Source organism: Bos taurus, chromosome 5, assembly GCF_002263795.3.
Source record: "Bos taurus isolate L1 Dominette 01449 registration number 42190680 breed Hereford chromosome 5, ARS-UCD2.0, whole genome shotgun sequence".
Lineage (NCBI taxonomy): Eukaryota > Metazoa > Chordata > Mammalia > Artiodactyla > Bovidae > Bos > Bos taurus.
Genome location: NC_037332.1, coordinates 47,392,860 through 47,412,614, shown reverse-complemented (window position 1 = coordinate 47,412,614; position 19,755 = coordinate 47,392,860). Strand labels below are relative to the sequence as shown.

At 40.6% G+C, this 19,755-nt stretch overlaps 1 protein-coding gene across 8 annotated transcripts in view; it reads right to left on the bottom strand.

Annotated features, from left to right (window-relative positions):
• The window catches only part of GRIP1 (glutamate receptor interacting protein 1), a 309,369-nt gene that overhangs the window by 62,668 nt on the left and 226,946 nt on the right, over nt 1-19,755 (bottom strand). For all 8 annotated transcript variants that reach the window (XM_024992486.2, XM_059886942.1, XM_059886943.1 and 5 more), the window contains 2 exons: nt 9,367-9,436; nt 7,602-7,747 (listed from right to left, as the gene is read on the bottom strand). In XM_024992486.2, the coding sequence (XP_024848254.1) occupies nt 7,602-7,747; nt 9,367-9,436 (216 nt within the window). The remainder of the gene's footprint in view (nt 1-7,601; nt 7,748-9,366; nt 9,437-19,755) is intronic.

Genomic DNA, 19,755 nt, shown 5'->3' with positions numbered 1-19,755 from the left:
TTTGGAATGCATAAATATACAGGTCAGTCAAAGTTCACTTCAACTAAAAATGATGGAATTCATGTCATCGAGTATGGCTATATTTCTTGGAGGGGGACAGACCTGAGAAAATGAAGCATTTAAAAAATATCCTCTACAGCTGCCTGTACTGGTTTTTCCAGTAGTCGTTTATGGATGGGAGAGCTGGACCATTAAGAAGGCTGAGTGCTGAAGAATTGATGCTTTTGAATTTGGTGCTTGAGAAGAATGTGGAGAGTCCTTTGGATAGTAAGGAGATCAAACCAGCAAATCCTAAAGGAAATCAACTCTGAACATTCATTGGAAGGACTGATGCGGAAGCTGAAGCTCCAATCCTTTGGCTGGTTGATACAAAGAGCCGATTCATTAGAAAAGACCCCAGTGCTGGGGAAGATTGAGGGCAGGAGGAGAAGAGGATGACAGAGGATGAGATGGTTGGACGGCATCACCAACTCAATGGACATGAGTTTGAGCAAGCTCCAGGAGATGGTGATGGACAGGGAAGCCTGGTGTGCTGCAGTCCATGGTGCTGCAAAGAGCTGGACATGACTGAGCGACTGAACAACAACAATCATGGAATTAAATGACGAAATCCAAAAAAGATTCATTTGTGAAACAACTGATTATGACAAGATTGCCATTGAATGCAATGAGAAAAAGTCAATCTTTTCCATAAATAATGCTGATTAACTTAGATATTCAAATGAAAAAATAAACATTGTTCCAGGATAGGGAAACCTGGTGTCCATGAGGTCACAAAAAGTCGGATACAACTTAGCCACTGGACAACAGCTGCCTGACTGTTGTGTAGTCATGTGACCTGGCTTTATCCAAATAATGTTCCAAGGAATTGTTGAGTGTTTAGGAGAATTTTAATTTCTTTGTTTGTTTGTTTGGCTGCGACTGGTCTTAGCTGTGGCGTGTGAGCTCTAGAGCACGTGGGCTCAGGAGTTAGGGTACATGAGCTTAGCTGCTTCGCGGCACGTGGGATCTTAGTTCCCCAACCAGGGATTGAACCTGCATCCCCTGCAAGGCATAGCATATTCTTAGCCACTGGACTATGAGGGCAGTCTGCTAAATTTCTTTATGTAAGCGATCATTTATAAGTCTCCAAATTAGGTTGTCTCATGACAGTGCTTCTCAAAGTATAGTTTTGGGACCAGTAATTTCAGCATTATTTGAGAATTTGTTAGCAATACCAATTCTCAGCTTTATCCCAGACCTGTAGGAATCTGAAACTCTGAGAGAGTGGGACCCAGTCACCGGTATTTTAGCAAGTCCTCTGGGTGATTGTGATGTTGATTTCAGTTTGAAAGCCATTACTGCTTTGCGATAAAGCAGAAACAAGGGAAGAGTATTAAAAAAAAAAAATCTATCAGAAGTTTTTTTCCTGCAGCCAGCCTCTTGCCCTACCACTGTTCCTTGCACAGCCAGGATCATTCTTGGTTGCTCATGACGGGGCATTCTGTTATTTCAATCTGTTATTGAATTCTGTTATTTCAGATTTGATGGGGAAAAAGCTGCTGAAAATTACTTAGCTGGCTTAACACTGATGAACTGAAAAAGTAAAAAATGAAAGGCCAAATCTTTGAAAGGTAGATTTAACTGGTACTAAGGCTATATTTGCATAAGACTCTATTTGGAAATGTGAAAAAGTCATTTGCTTTGGATAGGACAAGTTGTAGCCTGGAAATGTTTCTCTATGCAGATTAGAGCTGGTGAAGGGAAAATACTGAATTTATGGTCTCAAGAAACATGCTGTATGTTAGAAGTGAGGTGCTTTACATCAAGAGAGATATTAGTAGCAGCTATGAGTTTGACTGGCACAAAGGCAGTGACACAAAGCGGACCCTTATAAATTATCTGGGAGGGATTTGGAAGCCCCCATCTATTTCTTGCCACAATTTCCCCCAAATTCTCTACTATTTTGCTCTCAGAGCTCTAAACTCTCCCCTCTTCATACACATTTTGATCTAGATGCAGACAAGGCTATAGGTTTTCTTTCAAGGGGGTTATTGCATCTTTGAAGTCTTGGTAATTAGGTAACAGCCGTTGTTTTAATGCTCAGACCCAGAAAAGCACCCACTGGCTCTGTGTGTGTTCCATCGCTCAGTTGTGTCTGCCTCTTTGTGACCTCATTGACTATATCTTGCCAGGCTCCTCTGTCCATAAGATTTTCTAGGCAAGAATACTGGAGTGGGTTGCCATTTCCTATTTCTGGGGGTCTTCCTGACTCAGGGATAGAACTCAGGTATCTCTTGGGTCTCCTGTATTGGCAGGCAGATTCTTTACCACTCCACCACCTGGGAAGCCCACCCATCATCGACTCTACTTGATTTATTCTCTGTAGTAGTGAAAGATGACAAATGCAAAAGCTCCTCTAGGCAGAGCAGCCACAGAATATAGGGAGGGGAACCACTATACTCCCAAGTGTTTCAAAAAGTTTGGCTATAGTAAAATAAAGCTAAAATTAATTTTTAAAACATCCTAATAATGGCTGTTGGTAGTCAGCATTCACTGGGCCTTACTTAGTGCCATACATTATTGAGTGCTTAAATATATCGCCTCCTTTGATCCCTAAAACAGTCTTGTGTAGGAGACATTCAATAGATGTTATGGATGAGGACACTAATACTCAGAGAAATTAATTTTCCCAAGTTCGCCAGCTTGTCACTTGTGAAGTCAGTCTAGTGTTCTTAGTCATTATGTTCTACTGCTTCCCCCAGCCTGGGCTAGAAACAGAGTTAATTCGGACTCTCTTAAATGCATCTTTAATGCTTCAGTAAGTGATTGCAAGCACTGGTCACTGACAAAATACTATGGCCTCATTCCTCTGCTCTTTTATCTTTTAATGGCTTCCCATTGGCTTCTGGGGTAAAATTCAAATTCCTTTTTCTAAAAAAATTAATCTTAATAATTAACCCAATGTAGCAAAGTACTACTTCAACATATAATCTATCTAAATAAATTATTACTGAGATATTCTATATTTTTTGTACTAAGTCTTGAAAAATTCAGTATGGAATTCTCCAGGCAAGAATACTGGAGTGAGTTTCCATTTCCTCTTTCAGGGGATCTTCCTGATCCAGGTATTGAATCCACAACTCCTGTGTTGGCAGGTGGACTCTTTACCAGTGAGCCACCTGGGAAGCCCATTTTATATTTATAGTGTCTCAATTTGGATCCTAAATTTTCCACACTTAAGAGGTGAAATGTAGTCCAATGAAAAAAAATTGTGTTTAATGGAATAATATTTTATCTTGCTTTTGTTTTAAAATTTAAACAGTAGGTTAGAAGGACCATAATGATCTGGTTTCAGTGTATCTATCTCCTCACCTACTACTGAGTCCTTACACAAACTTTCTACTTTAAGTGTATGTGCTACTAGGATGTATCATGCTCTCTGACTTCCTTTGGTTCCTCTTGTTAATTTTTAATAACACATCCCAAATACCTTCGAGATCAGGATTGCTAGAAGCATTTACTTGAGTTCCCCAGTCTCAAATGGGTGCCTTCATATTCTCTTAACATTTTGTACACACACCTAGAACATTCATCATACTGCTAATTATTTTCTTCTGTTTCTCTATAAGGTGGTAACTGATTTAGGGCAGAGATTGTGTCCTTTTTAGTCTAAGGACTGCCAGTCCCTAGTACCTTACAGACACTAAATAAATGCCAATGGCATGACTGAATGAGAAATAAACACTTTAACAATGTTTGAAAATAGCTCTGCCATCTCCCTGGGTAAAGTGCAAGGCAGAGCAATGAAACTGGTACAGCTGGAAGAAGCAACATCTGTTAAACTCAACTGCAGTATTACTAGTTTAGGAAACCAAGTTCGATTATAAATTTTCTGTAACTGATGACAGAACCAAGGATGGAGAGGAGCAGACAGTTAAGGAAAGAACTGGGGACTTCCTTGGTGTACAGTGGATAGAAATCTGCCTGCCAATGCAGGGGAAATGGGTTCGATCCCTGGTCTGGGAAGATTTCGCATGTCGCGGGCAACTAAAGCCTGTATACCACAACTACTGGAGCCCTTGAGCTCTAGGGCCCCCGAGAGCCACAACTAATGAGCCCCTGTGCCACAACTACTGAAGTCCATGCCCCTAGAGCCTGTGCTTCGCAGCACGAGAAGCCACTACCGTGCGAAGCTTGTGCTCTACAACCAAGAGTAGCCCCTGATCATTGCAACTGAGAAAGCCCACATGCAGCATAAGATCCCGCTCAACCAAATAAAACAAGGTAAATAAATAAATAAAAAGAGAACTGGAAGACTCCTGAAGTCTACTGGTATGGAAAGTTCAATATTCGTGTAAGTAATATTTTAGAGATATTACCATTCTGATTACAATTCAAATATTGAGACAAAGGATTGAGACAAATATTGAGACAATTTAAATCACCAGCTTAATTTCAGATTAAGCACAGTGTCAGACTTTCAAAATCAGTGACTATTGTCATGAATAGTGCTTATTTTCCACTCACTTATATCTTGACCTAGCATCAGAACTAATGTGGGGAAAAGCATTTCAGAATATAATAATAATAATCAAATAGTCCCAAGTTATTGAATACTGACTGTGCCCGTAACTCTCTCAACAAGCCACAGCAGCACCCCGAGGAGGGTATTATTTTGCACATATTACTGAAAGTACAACCGAATCTCAGGCAGGTTAAGTAACTTGCCCAGACGCATTCAGCTCAAATGTAGTAGAACTGAACTTTAAACACAGGTCTGATTTAAAAGTGTGCTCTTTATGACTATGTAGTCGGCCTTGAACTAGTCAAAGTCCAAGTTTTGCACTGAATAATCCCCTCCTTGCTTTGCTGTGAATAAAAAAGAACTTGGTTACTCAAATTATACTTGTATTCTCACGGTGGTAAAGGATATGGAAACACTCAAATTGTTCCAAATCAATGATCAGATGATAATGTTCAGTTAGTGGTCTGTTATAAAAATGTGTCTGAGTATACGTTTCAGTATGCTGAGTTGAGAAAATCTGGTTTGGGTAAATATCTCTTAACACCTATATTTACAGTCTTATTTTGGTTAGTTGAATGGTTTTCAATGGGAGATTTTAAGATTTAAAGAATTGAAAACACTTATAAATTTTTAAAAAGTACCTAACAAGCATGATCCTTACCATAGTATTAGGCATAGGGATTGTAGGGGAAAAGAACTAAAAGGGGGAAAAAATGAGCCAAAGGGAAGAAGCAACTGAAGTAAGATGTGGCTCTCCAAGTGCTCAGTTGTTTCTGAAACTTCTCAGCGTGTGTCTGCACTGCCTGGTTTTGGAACTGGGAACACTGCCAGCCACAAACATCATACATATTCATCTCTGGCTTGGCTTCTGCACTCTGCAAGGAAGGTAGCTAAGATCTGCTTAGCTTGGCAAATCATGCGAAATGGGTTTCTCCACAGGGCTTTGCCTCTTCACTAGGACAGAACCCAGCCTGATGCTGGAGGCTTTATCCTTCTTTTAAAACAAATCCTCCCCCAAAAAGTACCATTGAGGTATGCTTGTTAGGAGAGAAATGCAAATGTTGGTGAGGAAAATCAGTTGCTTGTGAAATAACTAGAAGAAATCTGTGCATATTTTTAAAGGTTCATTATAAAGTATATTTGGATATAATTATCCTTACCAGTAGTACTGACGGATGTAACTACCAACTTGTTTTGGCTCTGAATAGTACTCACAAACACATGGCCTGATGTGACCGTGAACTCTGGATCTAGAGGATTAGATTCCAGGAGATTGCAGGACATTGAGAACTACTCGTTATTGGTTGGGATGAAATTATTCAGTAGAAACTCTTTTAACCATCTCCCTGTAACCAATTTACTGGATTTATTGTGACTCTCCATCCTCTTTGTAATTTATACCGACCAATGCCATTGAATGATTCAGAATAATGTTTCCCTTTGTATCAATAGCACCCTATGTACCTCTGTTTCTGCTACCAATTGAGTCAAAGTGAAGTGAAGTAAAGTTGCTCAGTCGTGTCTGACTCTTTGCGACCCCATGGACTGCAGCCTACCAGGCTCCTCCCATGGGATTTTCCACGCAAGAGTACTGGAGTGGGTTGCCATTTCCTTCTCCAGAGGCTCTTCCCCACCCGGGGATTGAACCTGGCATTGTAGGCAGACACTGTATCATCTGAGCCATATATGTATACAATTGAGTCAAAAGCTTAACATTTAGAGTCAATTAGGTTTATTTCCAAGCCTGTTTCTGCCGGTTTCACTTGTTATTTTAACTGTATAATTTGATGAATCTTATATAACCAATGAAATATGAGTATATTGGAACTATGAAAAAGTAAAATGCTTTGGAAAGATTCAATAAGGGGGATTATTGGGCAAAAATCAACGAATAATTAAATAATTAAATAGAGGGAAAACTTGAAAACATTAGGGAGATAAAAATCTAGTTGGATTGCTTTACGTTCTTTAAAATCTCACTGTATTAAAGCAAAACAACATCCTCCCCCAAACCTAGAAATCTTAAACTGTGTATTATGGGTATGACTTAGGCAAACAAGTTGAAAGATTTATAACTATAGTCAGCAGAAAGTATTGGCTTCACGCATAAGATCGGTACATTTTTAAATAAAATGTTTATGTTATAGATATATGTCACTTTTTAGAAATCCCGATGTTAGTTGACTCTTGTTTTGATTAGCTTGAGTTCTTATCCAAATCAGATAAAAGGGGATCTGCAGGCGACTACTCAGATTACTGAGTCTTGGCCACAGAGCAGCATCAAAATGAAGTTTGCTAGAAATGATAGTCTCAGTCCCCACCTGGGGATAGCGCTCAGGGACTGTGTTTTAACAAGGTCTTCAGGTGGTCTGAGGCCTTCTCAAGTCTGAGAAGCACTGCACCCCTGTATTCACACATTACTCAAAGCACTGAAGATGGATATAGCCCTTTAAGAAAGCAACATGGCACAAGACTCATCAGGAATCATAAAAAGTCCCTTTTTATTTTGACTCAGCCATTCTATTATTTAGGAATATTTCCTAAAGAAATAATTCAAAAGAAGAAAAGTTGAATAAAGATATCTACACATGAAAATATCCATTATTGTGCCACCTACAGAATGAAACAAATGGGAGCAATCTAAGACAGAAGAAAAGAAAGGTGAATAAACTATGGGCAGTAAATTAAAATAGCTGTTAAGGATTTGTAAAGTGGTACCATGTATATATAGCTACATAAAAAATAGAACATGCACTGAAGTTATTATTATGTAATATAACATCAACTAGCAAATGATTATTTCTATTCTGTTAGGGTGGTATCAGGTGATGATTTACTTTTCATCTTTAAAAATTATTTTAATACAGCTGTAACATTTATGTAATGTAAATATCTTAATTACATCATTAAAAAACCCTATTATTTAAAATTCAAACTACACTCTTAACGCCCGATTTAAAGACCCTCTTAACTATAGAAAACACTGCTGCAATGTCACTAGCCAGCTGTTGTATGTAAAAAATCAAGATCTAGTATCTTTGGTGACAGATGGGCAGTTAGAGAAATCAGTCTTAACTGCGGAGGTGATCAATACCTGAATTATCTTCATCTTTGCGGATTTTGAGCTTCACCAGGTCTTCACACTGCTGGAGGATCTGCACTGCATCTTCCATGGAGCAGTTGTCCAGCCGGATGTTATCTATGGCTAGTAACTTGTCCCCAAGTTCCAAGGTTCCTGTTCTGTTAGTAAAGGCATAGCAAATGCATGCTTAATGATGAACACTTAACTAGGTTAAAGGCATTCAGCATAAAGTAGCATTATGGTAGTCTTTAGGGGAAATATGATTCTTCAACTTTGAAAAACTGCGTTTTATTGACATATCCCCTTTCTCCAGTCTTATTGTGGATGGCTGCTGTGACATTCAATTGCAGATCATTAAGAAACATTTTTATTCTACTTTCTTTAATTAGATCAGGACAACCATTTACGTGTCACTCAGGAGTTCTGAGGTTCCCAGGAAGGTGTGTAACGAGCCTGGGTTTACACGGCCCTGGCGTCCTTATGCTTCTTTGCGTTGTTGCACCTGTGGTCCTTGGCAGTCCAGATATAGGGGAGGATAGAGGGAGTGAGGGGAGTCAGGTGGGATGGGCTTGGGGGAGGTCAGGGTTTTGGTGTCTCTGCATCTCCACCTGCACTAGGGAGCTCACTGTGGCTGCAGTGGGGAGAAAAGGTGAACTGGAAAATGGCCACTGAGGGTCTCATACTGGTTATGGACTGCTGCAGGTCTTGAAAGTTTTTAAGGTCTATCATGAGATGGGAAAAACAATGAGAATGTATATTTGCTTATAGGTGCTTCTATATGTATATGCACACGTATTTGTAAGGAAGGTTACGTTTTGCTAAGAACCATCCTTTATGCATTATATCTATGAATCTGATTGCTAACTGCTTCCTAGTCTCCACTCTCCCTTTCCTTCTTCTGGGTCATCCCCTAAAGACGCACATGCCAGACTCTCTGGGCACCAGCCCTGATCCCCTCTAGGGTTGGAAAATCACAACAATCGGAGCCAGCCGGAAAGGACAGGTAGATGTGCTTCTCCAGCCCTGTGTTGCCTGCCTACCTGCCAACTGCTGTATGAGAAACTAACTACTTATGAGTTTCCTTATCACAGGATCTGAACCTATACCTACATACCTAAACTAATGCCCTTCCTACTTTTTGAGTATTAAAATGTTCCTCTAATGAAATGACTGTAACAATAGATGAGATTTGTAAAATCCTTAACTGAAAAAGAAAAAGAAAGTTAACAGTCTTACATCAATATTCCTAATCAATTAAAAATATTTTGATCTGTGAAATTAAAAGTTTGAGAGTCCTTGGATCAAAGGTTCAAGGTCAATGGATCAAATAGGAGACATACACATTGTTTGAGGCTCAAGGGAGGATGTTGGCTTGACTAGGGAGGACGTTCTAGCATCTAGTAAAACTCTCCCCAAATCTATTATTTGCATGTGAGGTGACTCTCATAACTGGGGCCACTTTCAGTTTTTTAGCTGGAAAAGTGAAGGGTGGAAGATGATCAGTGTAGGAAAGGCTATGTTGGACTCATGAAAGACCCTAAAAAGCATCTTTAGGTGATGGTTATCTGCACTAGGTGCAAAAATAAAGTGACACTGAGGAAAAGCTCTACATGCCATTAGCATTAGGGATGTCAAATATGATCAATTAATTGTGGCTGCCTGGAAAATACTGAGAATACCATGGCCCATTAACAAGGTTGTCTCATGTGTGGAAGAAGTCATTCCTGCTGTAATTAAGAAATACCTTGGGATGAACCAGTAAATCCATCTTTCTTACCTGTGTGCCACACTGCCTTTCTTGATATCTGATATAACCAGGGGGTCTCCTGGTTTTCTACTGGAAGGTGCTGTAATAATGAGGATAGAACAGTCACACCTTTATATTCATGATTCACCCATTACTGTACAAGTCTCATTTTATAGCAACTGTTAGTACAAGCTCAATTTGTATGCAAAGCAAAGAGAATCAGTAAATGAATTTAAAAATGTGCACATTATCCCTTCTTGATACAAAAATATGTTTGTGTTAAAGTACTTAGAAACTTAAAAATGCAAGCAAAGTTATTTTAAATTTGCAACTGGAGAAAGCAAGTGAAAGCTGTCCATCAGGATTAAATCTGTTTCAATCTGTGATTCTCAGCAGAGTGAAGTGAAGGACGAAGAGTCCAACAGTACAGTATTAAAAGCAATTAGGGGCTCCCCATGGACGGAGGAGCCTGGTAGGCTGCAGTCCATGGGGGTCGCTAAGAGTCAGACGCGACTGAGCGACTTCCCTTTCCCTTTTCACTTTCATGCATTGGAGAAGGAAATGGCAACCCACTCCAGTGTTCTTGCCTGGAGAATCCCAGGGATGGGGGAGCCTGGTGGGCTGCCGTCCATGGGGTCATACAGAGTCGGACATGACTGAAGTGACTTAGCAGCAGCAGCAGCTTGATGATACTTACATGTAATCCCTTCTCCCACCCCTTCTTTCACTCCTTACCAGCGAGGAGGTGCCACTCTTTTATGGGGCCCTGTCATACTACTCAAGTGTACTGTGTGGAAAGTGGGTGAGAATCACTGATGTAATTTTTTTTTCCCCCAGAAGGAAATCTTCTGCTAGATAGACTATAAATCCTAAAGTTTTGTTCACAAATTCATACCTAGAGTGCTCCGAAAATGTTCAGAAATGTGAACTGATTCTATGTATTTTTATATACATTTATATTCTAAACATGTACACGTAACTTTTACTGAGTTTAAAACTATTATTCTGAACAGGGGTCAGTTATGGGCTTATAGCTTTTCTTATGAATATTTCTATTTGGTGATAATGAAATAATAATAATGAAAAGTAATTAGGAATTAGTCTTATAATTAATCCTCAAAATGAATTATAGTACATGTAAGAACAAAAGTATCATCTTGACCTAGAAAATTTACATTTAGTTTAGGAATTTGATGATTAAAATGAACCATACCAACATTTGTAAACAACAATATGCCTCCAAGAGGAGATGTTTTGCCAACATTGAAGCCTGGAGTGATTTCCTTTTAAGGATCATTAAAAGGCCCCTAAAGTAAGATTTTATTATAAACAGTCGATCACCCCATAATAATCATAGAACCATATCATATCCCATAATCCCATATGAATCCCAGGAAAATGTTTATGCACAAGAACAGATGGTTTAATATCTCAACACATCATTGAAAGAAAAAGCAAACACATATACCAATACCTTACCCACTGAGTTAGTCCACAGTAAATGTTAATGGGACTTCATCCAATCATTATTCTTAGCTTCTAGCAAAGAATGCAAAACATTCTGTTCACTATAATTAATTCATGATTTAAACCTCTACTCAACGATTTGCTATAATTTCACCAGAGAAATATAAACACTCAGCAGTTTTACTCATGTTATATTTCAGAACAGCAAATTGTTCTGGGCATAGAGCACAAAAACAAAAACTTTGACCAGTAAATACAGCTTTCCTACCATCTGCCAATGAATTTATACAGTATTTTCCCAAGCTTTAGTGACCGTCAAAGAGCATTTGATATTTCCTTTGGTTTTTAAAAAAATTCATGGTCCACTGAAATGGGCTAAAACAAAATAATAGTACAGGCAACAAAAATACATCAAATTCATCTCTGTCATCCTTCTAACAGAGGAAAATAACACTGACCTCTGGACAAACCCACACAGCTTGGCAGAGAGGTTTGAAACTTCAAATGATCTACAAACATGTATTGGAGAAGGCAATGGCAAATCCAGTACTCTTGCTTGGCAAATCCCATGGACGAGGAGCCTGGTAGGCTGCAGTCCATGGGGTCTCTAAGAGTCGGACATGACTAAGCGACTTCACTTTCACTTTTCACTTTCATGCATTGGAGAAGGAAATGGCAACCCACTCCAGTGTTCTTGCCTGGAGAATCCCAGGGACAGGGGAACCAGGGGGCTGCCGTCTATGGGGTCGCACAGAGTCAGACACGACTGAAGCGACTTAGCAGCAGCAGCAGCAGACATGTATGGAGGCCATTTCATGTTTACTACCTTCTTCTGTTTCTCTTTTAATCAAGTTCCAACTTGAGGTTTGAAAGGTTCATCAGGGTGGATGTCCACTGGAGTGATGAAACTGAACCCAGAAGCGGGCCCAAATCTGTAAGAGCCCCTGACATGGTCACTACCATGCTTACCATGCATGTTTAAAGGTGGCCAGGGATTTGGGGCTTTGAGGGCTCAGTCATGGTTTGTACACCCTAGCACCATGCTTTTTCTTTTTAAAAAATGTTATTGAAGTATAGTTGATTTACAATGTTGTATTAATTTCTGCTATATAGCAAAGTGATTCAGTTATACATATATGCACATTTTTTCTTAATATTCTTTTCCATTATGGCTTATCACAGGATGTTGAATATTGTTCCCTGGGCTATACAGCAGGACCTAGTTTATTCATCCTATATATGAAAGCTTACATCTGCTAACCCCAACCTCCCATTCCATCCCTTCCCCAGCCCTTTCCCCACTCGGCAACGACCAGTCTGTTCTCTATGTCCATGTCTGTTTCCATTTCATAATAGGTTCATTGTATCATAGTTTAGATTCTATATATAAAGTGATATTGGGCTTTCCAGGTGGCACTAGTGTTAAAGAACCTGCCTGCTAAAGCGGGTTAGGCTTAAGACACGCTGGCTTGATCCCTGGGTTGGGAAGGTTCCCTGGAGAAGGGAATGGCAATCAATTCCAGTATTCTGCCTGGAGAATCCCATGGACAGAGGATCCTGGCGGGGTACAGTTCATAGGGTCACACAGAGTCGGACATGACTGAAGCGACTTAGCACGGCACATAAAGTGATATCATATCAGTGCAGTTCAGTCCCTCAGTTGTGTCCGACTCTGTGATCCCATGGACTGCAGCATGCCAAGCTTCCCTGTCCATCATCAACTCCCAGAACTTGCTCAAACTCATGTCCATTGAGTCAGTGACGCCATCCAACAATCTCATCTGTCTTTCTTGGCCCATGAAAGCCAACCAAAATCTAAGCTTTTACAAGGTTATAAATCAAAATACTAAGGACAACCAGTCACAAGTAGCCAAGTAGGGTTTATAGCCAATCAAATCATTTCCTTTCTTTGCCTCCAATCTTCCTGTATATGTCTATCTCCAGACTCCTGTTCGGAGAGCATTCCTAACTACTTCTGGTTTGACACTGTAAGATATGAATCAAGTTTTTGCTCAAATAGACTCTTAAAATTTTTAATATGCCTTATTTTATCTTTTAACACTTCCCTCTTGCATCCTTGAAGCCCTTGCCTCCTGAATCCAATTCTCCCTCCTGACTTTACACTTTCAGTGACTGGGACACAGAGGAGCCCAGAGGGCTACAGTCTACAGGGTCACAGAACAGTCAGACATGGCTTAGGGACTAAACAACAACACATTCTCTAATAGCTTCCTCAGGAGGAGCGCTTGGGAGGAGAGTATTTTGAATCCTTCATAGTTGTCTTTGTTTTACTTTCAAATTTGCTAGATGGTGAATTCTAGGCTAGAAATTCCTTTTCTGCAGAACTTTGAAGGCACTCTTCCATTGGTTTCTAGATTCCAGAATTGCTATGGGTTGAGAGGCCTGATGTCATTTTGATTGTTGTTGTTGTTCAGCCGACTCTTTGTAACCCATGGACTGAAGCACGCCAGGCTGGACAATAAAAAAGGCTGAGCACCAGGCTTTCCTGTCCTTCACTATCTCCCAGAGTTTGCTCAAATATTGTCCAGCTCTCATGTCCCTACATAACTACTGGAAAAACCATCAGTTCAGTTCAGTTGCTCAGTCGTGTCTGACTCTTTGCGACCCCGTGAACTGCAGCACGCCAGGCCTCCCTGTCCATCACCAACTCCTGGAGTTCACTTAGACCCATGTCCATTGAGTTGGTGATGCCATCCAGCCATCTCATCCTCTGTCGTCCCCGTCTCCTCCTGCCCTCAATCTTTCCCAGCATCAGGGTCTTTTCAAATGAGTCAGCTCTTCGCATCAGGTGGCCAAAGTATTGGAGTTTCAGCTTCAGCATCAGTCCTTCCAAAGAATATTCAGGACTGATTTCCTTTAGGATGGACTGGTTGGATCTCCTTGCAGTCCAAGGGACTCTCAAGAGTCTTCTCCAACACCACAGTTCAAAAGCATCGATTCTTCGGTGCTCAATTTTCTTTATAGTCCAACTCTCACATCCATACATGACCACTGGAAAAACCATAGCCTTGACCAGAGGGACCTTTGTTGACAAAGTAATGTCTCTGCTTTTCAATATGCTGTCTAGGTTGGTCATAACTTTCCTTCCAAGGAGTAAGTGTCTTTTAATTTCATGGCTGCAATCACCATCTGCAGTGATTTTAGAGCCCAGAAAAATAAAGTCAGCCACTGTTTCCACTGTTTCCCCATCTATTTGCCATGAAATCATGGGGCTGGATGCCATGATCTTAGTTTTCTAAATGTTGAGCTTTAAGCCAACTTTTTCACTCTCCTCTTTCACTTTGATCAAGAAGCTCTTTAGTTCTTCTTCACTTTCTGCCATAAGGGTGGTGTCATCTGCATATCTGAGGTTATTGATATTTCTCCTGGCAATCTTGATTCCAGTTTGTGCTTCATCCAGCCTGGCATTTTGCATGATGTACTCTGCATATAAGTTAAATAAGCTGGGTGACAATATACAGCTTTGATGTACTCCTTTCCCAATTTGGAACCAGTCCATTGTTCCATGTCCAGTTCTAACTGTTGCTTCTTGACCTACATACAGGTTTCCCAGGAGGCAGGTAAAGTGGTCTGGTATTCCCATCTCTATTTATTGTGTTCTGATACACTGTGTGAAAACATCCCCCACCCCCCACAACCCCCGACCCCAGAAGCCTGTAGGATTGTCTTTTTCTCCCAGTGTTTTCAAATCTCATGATGACATGCCTTGGTGTGGGTCTGTTTTCATCCATCCTTTAGGAAACTTATAGCCATCAATTCTAGAAAACTTATGATAATATTTCCTTTTTTTTTCCCTTCAATTTTTGGCCACATCACTAGGTATATGGGATCTTAGCTCCCTGATCAGGGATCAAACCTACACTCCCTATAGTGGAAGTGCAGAATCTGAACCAGTAGACCACCAGGGTAGTCTCTGAAAGTAATCCTTATACTTTTGTCTCCTTTTCTTTTTGTAATGCCCATTATTTGGATATTGTGTTCTTTGGGCTCATCTTGTATAATTTTCCTGTCTCTAGTCTTCATTATTTGTTGTTTTGTCCTAATTTCTAGAAATCTTCAACATTATTATGCAATATTTCTGTTGAACTTTTTTATCTCTGCCATATTCTTACTTTTCAAGAGCTGTTTGTTCCCTGTCTAGTGGCTACTGACTAACAGTACTCAGTGCCCCCCATCCATGGATACAGATGATGTTAATGAGTGTTTTTTTGTTTTCTTTTTTAAAGTTTTCTTCTTCTTGCATGTGCTGTTTCTGTGTTTCCTCTTTGTTTCTGCTGATAGTCTTGCATCTTAGATTCTTTCTTCCAAGTGTTTGTGTTTTTCTTAGCTGTCTGTTCACATTACAGATGGCCCTGCACAGTAGCTGTTTGAAAGCTTGGTGCTCCAAAGTGGGGCTCCTGGAGTAATGGTAGTCACTGTAGAGTTCTGGCCAGGTTGTCTCTTTGGGTCAGATGGCCTTGATTCCTCCTTCCGCTCAGAGGGGATTAAGCCTGGCTACCTGGCTTCTTAGAGCTTCAGGGAGAACAGCAGCCTCCGCATTCAGTATTTCACTGGATCTTTGCTTTCAGAGCAGGACTGGGACACTCAGCTATGCCTCCTCAGCCAGAGACCCTCCCTTTCACGTTTTCAAGAGGATAAAACTGGGCTTGCCAGGAATGGGAGGGATGGTTTGTGGTTCTGAGTGGGGGAAGGCATCTAAGGGACTCATTCATTCTTTTCATTTTTTTAAGACTTTTTATTTATTTATTTTTGATGTGGACCATTTAAAAAGTCTTTATTGAATTTGTTACCATACTGTTTCTGTTTTATGTTTTGGTTTTTTGGCTACAAGGCATGTGGAATCTTAGCTCCCTGACCAGGGACTCAACCTGCACCCTTTGCCCTGGAAGGAGAAGTCTTAACCACTGGACCACCAGGGAAGTCCTGGGACTCATTGATTCTTAACAGAGGTTCAGCCAGTCCCCTTGTCTTCTTAGCTCTCTCATCCTGATTCCACCACTCAGACTTGTCGGGAGTTCGGAACTCAAATCAAGTTCATTGTCAGTTTTTCCTTCTGCTTCTTTAATCTTTTTCCATCTTCTTTGCCACTTCCAAATTTGGTTGTTGTTATCTATTTTTCATTTCCTCTTCTCCTTATGGGTTTTTGCCTCTTGAAAAAGCTTATAGTACCATTTTAAAATGAAGATATGGGGTAGGAACACAGCTAAATGCCTGTGGTCAAGCTCTCATCTATTGACTCCTCACGTTTTAAAATCACTGGTTGTCTGTCCCTGTCAGAAACCGGTTTTTACAGTGAATGTGGCTTCTTTTCTTCTCAAACAGTTGTTGGAAGAGGTAGAAATGATAGTTCCTATCTTTTGTTTAAAATACTTTTTCTATATCTGAAGATAGGTGAAATCTCTTGAAGTTTGAAGCTAATTAAATGTGAATCATTCCAAGAGCATTCTATAATGTCTAGTCATTCATGGGACTTCCTCTGCTCGTCAAAGGACTTTGTTCAAAGGGCCTGATAAACTGTGCAAACTACATTGGAGATGTAATCACACACACACACACACTCACACAATCATTCAGTTTTACTTTCATTATAATCATATATACATATACATTAAAATATATACTACCTAACAAGTAAAACTAGTTATTTGATTTGAGATGGAGCAGTGAGGAGAGTTTTTAGCAAAATTGGCCAAAAAAACATGAAACTTTCTCTTCTAAAAACATTTGAGATTTAAGGCAAAAATGACAGATTTACTGTGCTTGTTAGAAAGGCTGCTTTATGATTTTACAAAAAAATAAAGCAAGCCTTTGCTCCTACAAACAGTCCAGTCAACTGAAAAGGAAAGTTGACAAATTAACTGTGCTCCCCAAATGCTGTCTTTTGCTTTTGTGATTTAGGATCCAGGAAGATTCATCAATCAGAGGGTGACAGGGATGAGTGGTAGTCTGACAGCACAGCCAACGTGAAGTCAAACAGAAAGGGTTTAAATCCCCGTTTGGCCTTTTATTAGCTCTGGGTCTTTGGGCAGGTTATCCAGCTGAGTCTTACTTTCCTCTTTGTAAAATGGGCACAGATGTTATAAGGCCACTTTCAGGATGAAATGAGAAAACACACAAACTATTTACTGCCATGCACGGTACAAAGCAGATAAAACTCTTATGTAATAAAACCTCAAAAGAAAACATCCATACCAAAAGGTCTTTACTGACAACTAGAGAAGGCAGTGGCACCCCACTCCAGTACTCTCGCCTGGAAAATCCCATGGATGGAGGAGCCTGGTGGGCTACAGTCCATGGGGTTGCGAAGAGTCGGACACGACTGAGCGACTTCACTTTCATTTTTCACTTTCATGCATTGGAGAAGGAAATGGCAACCCACTCCAGTGTTCTTGCCTGGAGAATCCCAGGGATGGCGGAGCCTGGTGGGCTGCCGTCTATGGGGTCGCACAGAGTCGGACACGACTGAAGCCACTTAGCAGCAGCAGCAGCAGCAGCAGACATGGCAGAGACAACCAGAGATCTCTGACTGGAAGGGCAGGTGAGCTGTGTTGAAAGGTATGGGCTCTGGTTTCTGATTGGCTGAGGTGTCAGAGCTTCAGGATGCTGCTTTGGGTCCCAAACTGCACCCTTCTGCTAGGCTGTTCTGCTTTATTTGCCATTATAAATGACTCCATATTATAGCAATAACATCAATAAAAGTAATGCCTGATGCTAATGTGCTATGAATGTCTCATCAGGAACTTAAGAAAATTAGTCTAAAACTGCTCACCATATCCAGACTCAGAGGGACTCATTTCTCAGTCAATTAGGTATGAAGAGTGAGCCTTAAGCCAAGTGAGAAGGGTCTGAAGGCATGTCTCCCAGGAAGGAGGCCTGCTTCCCACTACTCAGAGCTTTCACAAGATGCAGATACAGAAAGAGGACTTTGTATAAAGATAGTGAGAAACACCCATGAACCCCTGTAGTGCCTTGGCTTTCCTACCATCCCTATGTATCTGTATGACAGGAGGGTCCTTTGATTTCCTACTCAGATAGGACAGTTATGATTGGCACTAAATTTTGTGAGGTAGTGATTTGTTTAAAATATTTCATGAGGTTCTATGAGGAAAAGAAATATCGATTATTATAATAAGTAACATTCATTACGGTTCACAATGTATTCTGGGCACCTTACACGTAGCAACTTATTTAATCTTCACAATAATGCTACAGAGAATGTACCAAGTACTCCCTGTTATAGACAAAGAAACTCAGTACAGAGAGATCAAGAGGGTTGGAAAGTGGGGCACTTGGGGCTCTGAGTCCTTGCTAGTCATGATTTTCTACATTCTCGCTTCTTCAGGTCATGCAGTAGCCTTTGCGTATACATCTGTATCCCTCATCTCCCTCAGAGGCTCATATCCTGGAGTGCACACGGGTTAGAACAACACTCTGTACAGACTCCTCATTCACCCCCTCAACAAAGAGGTGTTAAACAAGCACCTCATGTGTGCCAGGAACTGCGCCAGACCTTAGGAATCTGCTATTCCATAACAAGGAAACGGATTCCGTTTTTTCCTTTAGCAAATTCTACTTTCTCAACTGGCAAAATCTGAGTATTTTCTACAGGAAGACACAAACTCAGGATGGTGATGATTAGTTGTGTAAACGGAGCTGGAGCTCTGGAAGGGCTGATAGGCATGTGTGACAAACTTACGTATCATTTCTTCACCCAGGAACAGCACAGACTTTAGCTTCCATGAGTAGCTTTAGTTCACCACTGTTAACCATGAATAGCTTTAGCTCACAGCTGCTAAAATTCAGGAAGTTCTTGTGTGGGTTTTGTGTTTTTTTTCATGATTGGTATTAAAATCAGTTTTAGAAGAAGTAATACTTAGAACATATATAACATCATCATAAAGTATAATTTTATATGGTTCTCTACATGAATAAAATATTTTGTCATTGTGTGTACATGGCTACACCTGAAACAAACTGAACATGAAAAATACTGACTTAAAAAAAAGAATTTATCACAGGATTAGTTTTTAAAGGGATACTCTCCTTTATAGTTAAATTATATTTTTATGTACATTAATTTTTAAGAATAAATCTATTATAGGTTGCCACATGATCTTGCAATCCTACTCCTGGGCATGTATCTGGACAAAACTCTAATTTGAAAAGATACACCCCTATGTTCATAGCAGCACTATTTACAATAACCAAGACATGGAAACAACGTCAATGTTCACTGATGGATGAATGGATAAAGAGGATGTGGTGCATATACACAGTGGAATACTGTGGCTGCTGCTGCTAAGTTGCTTCAGTCGTGTCCAACTCTGTGTGACCCCACAGACAGCAGCCCACCAGGCTCCCCCGTCCCTGGGATTCTTCAGGCAAGAACAATGGAGTGGGTTGCCATTTCCTTCTCCAATGCATGAAAGTGAAAACTTAAAGTGAAGTCGCTCAGTCATGTCTGACTCTGCGCGACCCCATGGACTGCAGCCTACCAGGGTCCTCTGCCCATGAATACTGCTGCTGCTGCTAAGTTGCTTCAGTCGTGTCCAACTCTGTGTGACCCCACAGACAGCAGCCCACCAGGCTCCCCTGTCCCTGGGATTCTTCAGGCAAGAACACTGGAGTGGGTTGTCATTTCTGTCTCCAATTCATGAAAGTGAAAAGTGAAAGTGAAGCCGCTCAGTCGTGTCCGACTCTTAGCGACCCCATGGACTGCAGCCCACCAGGCTCCTCCGTCCATGGGATTTTCCAGGCAAGAGTACTGGAGTGGGATGCCATTGCCTTCTCTGGCCTATGAACACTACTCAACCATAAATAAGAATAAAATAATGCCATTTACAGCTACATGGATGGACCTAGACATTATCATATTAAGTGCAGCAAGTCAGAAAGAGAAAGCAAATACCACATGATATCTCTCATACGTGG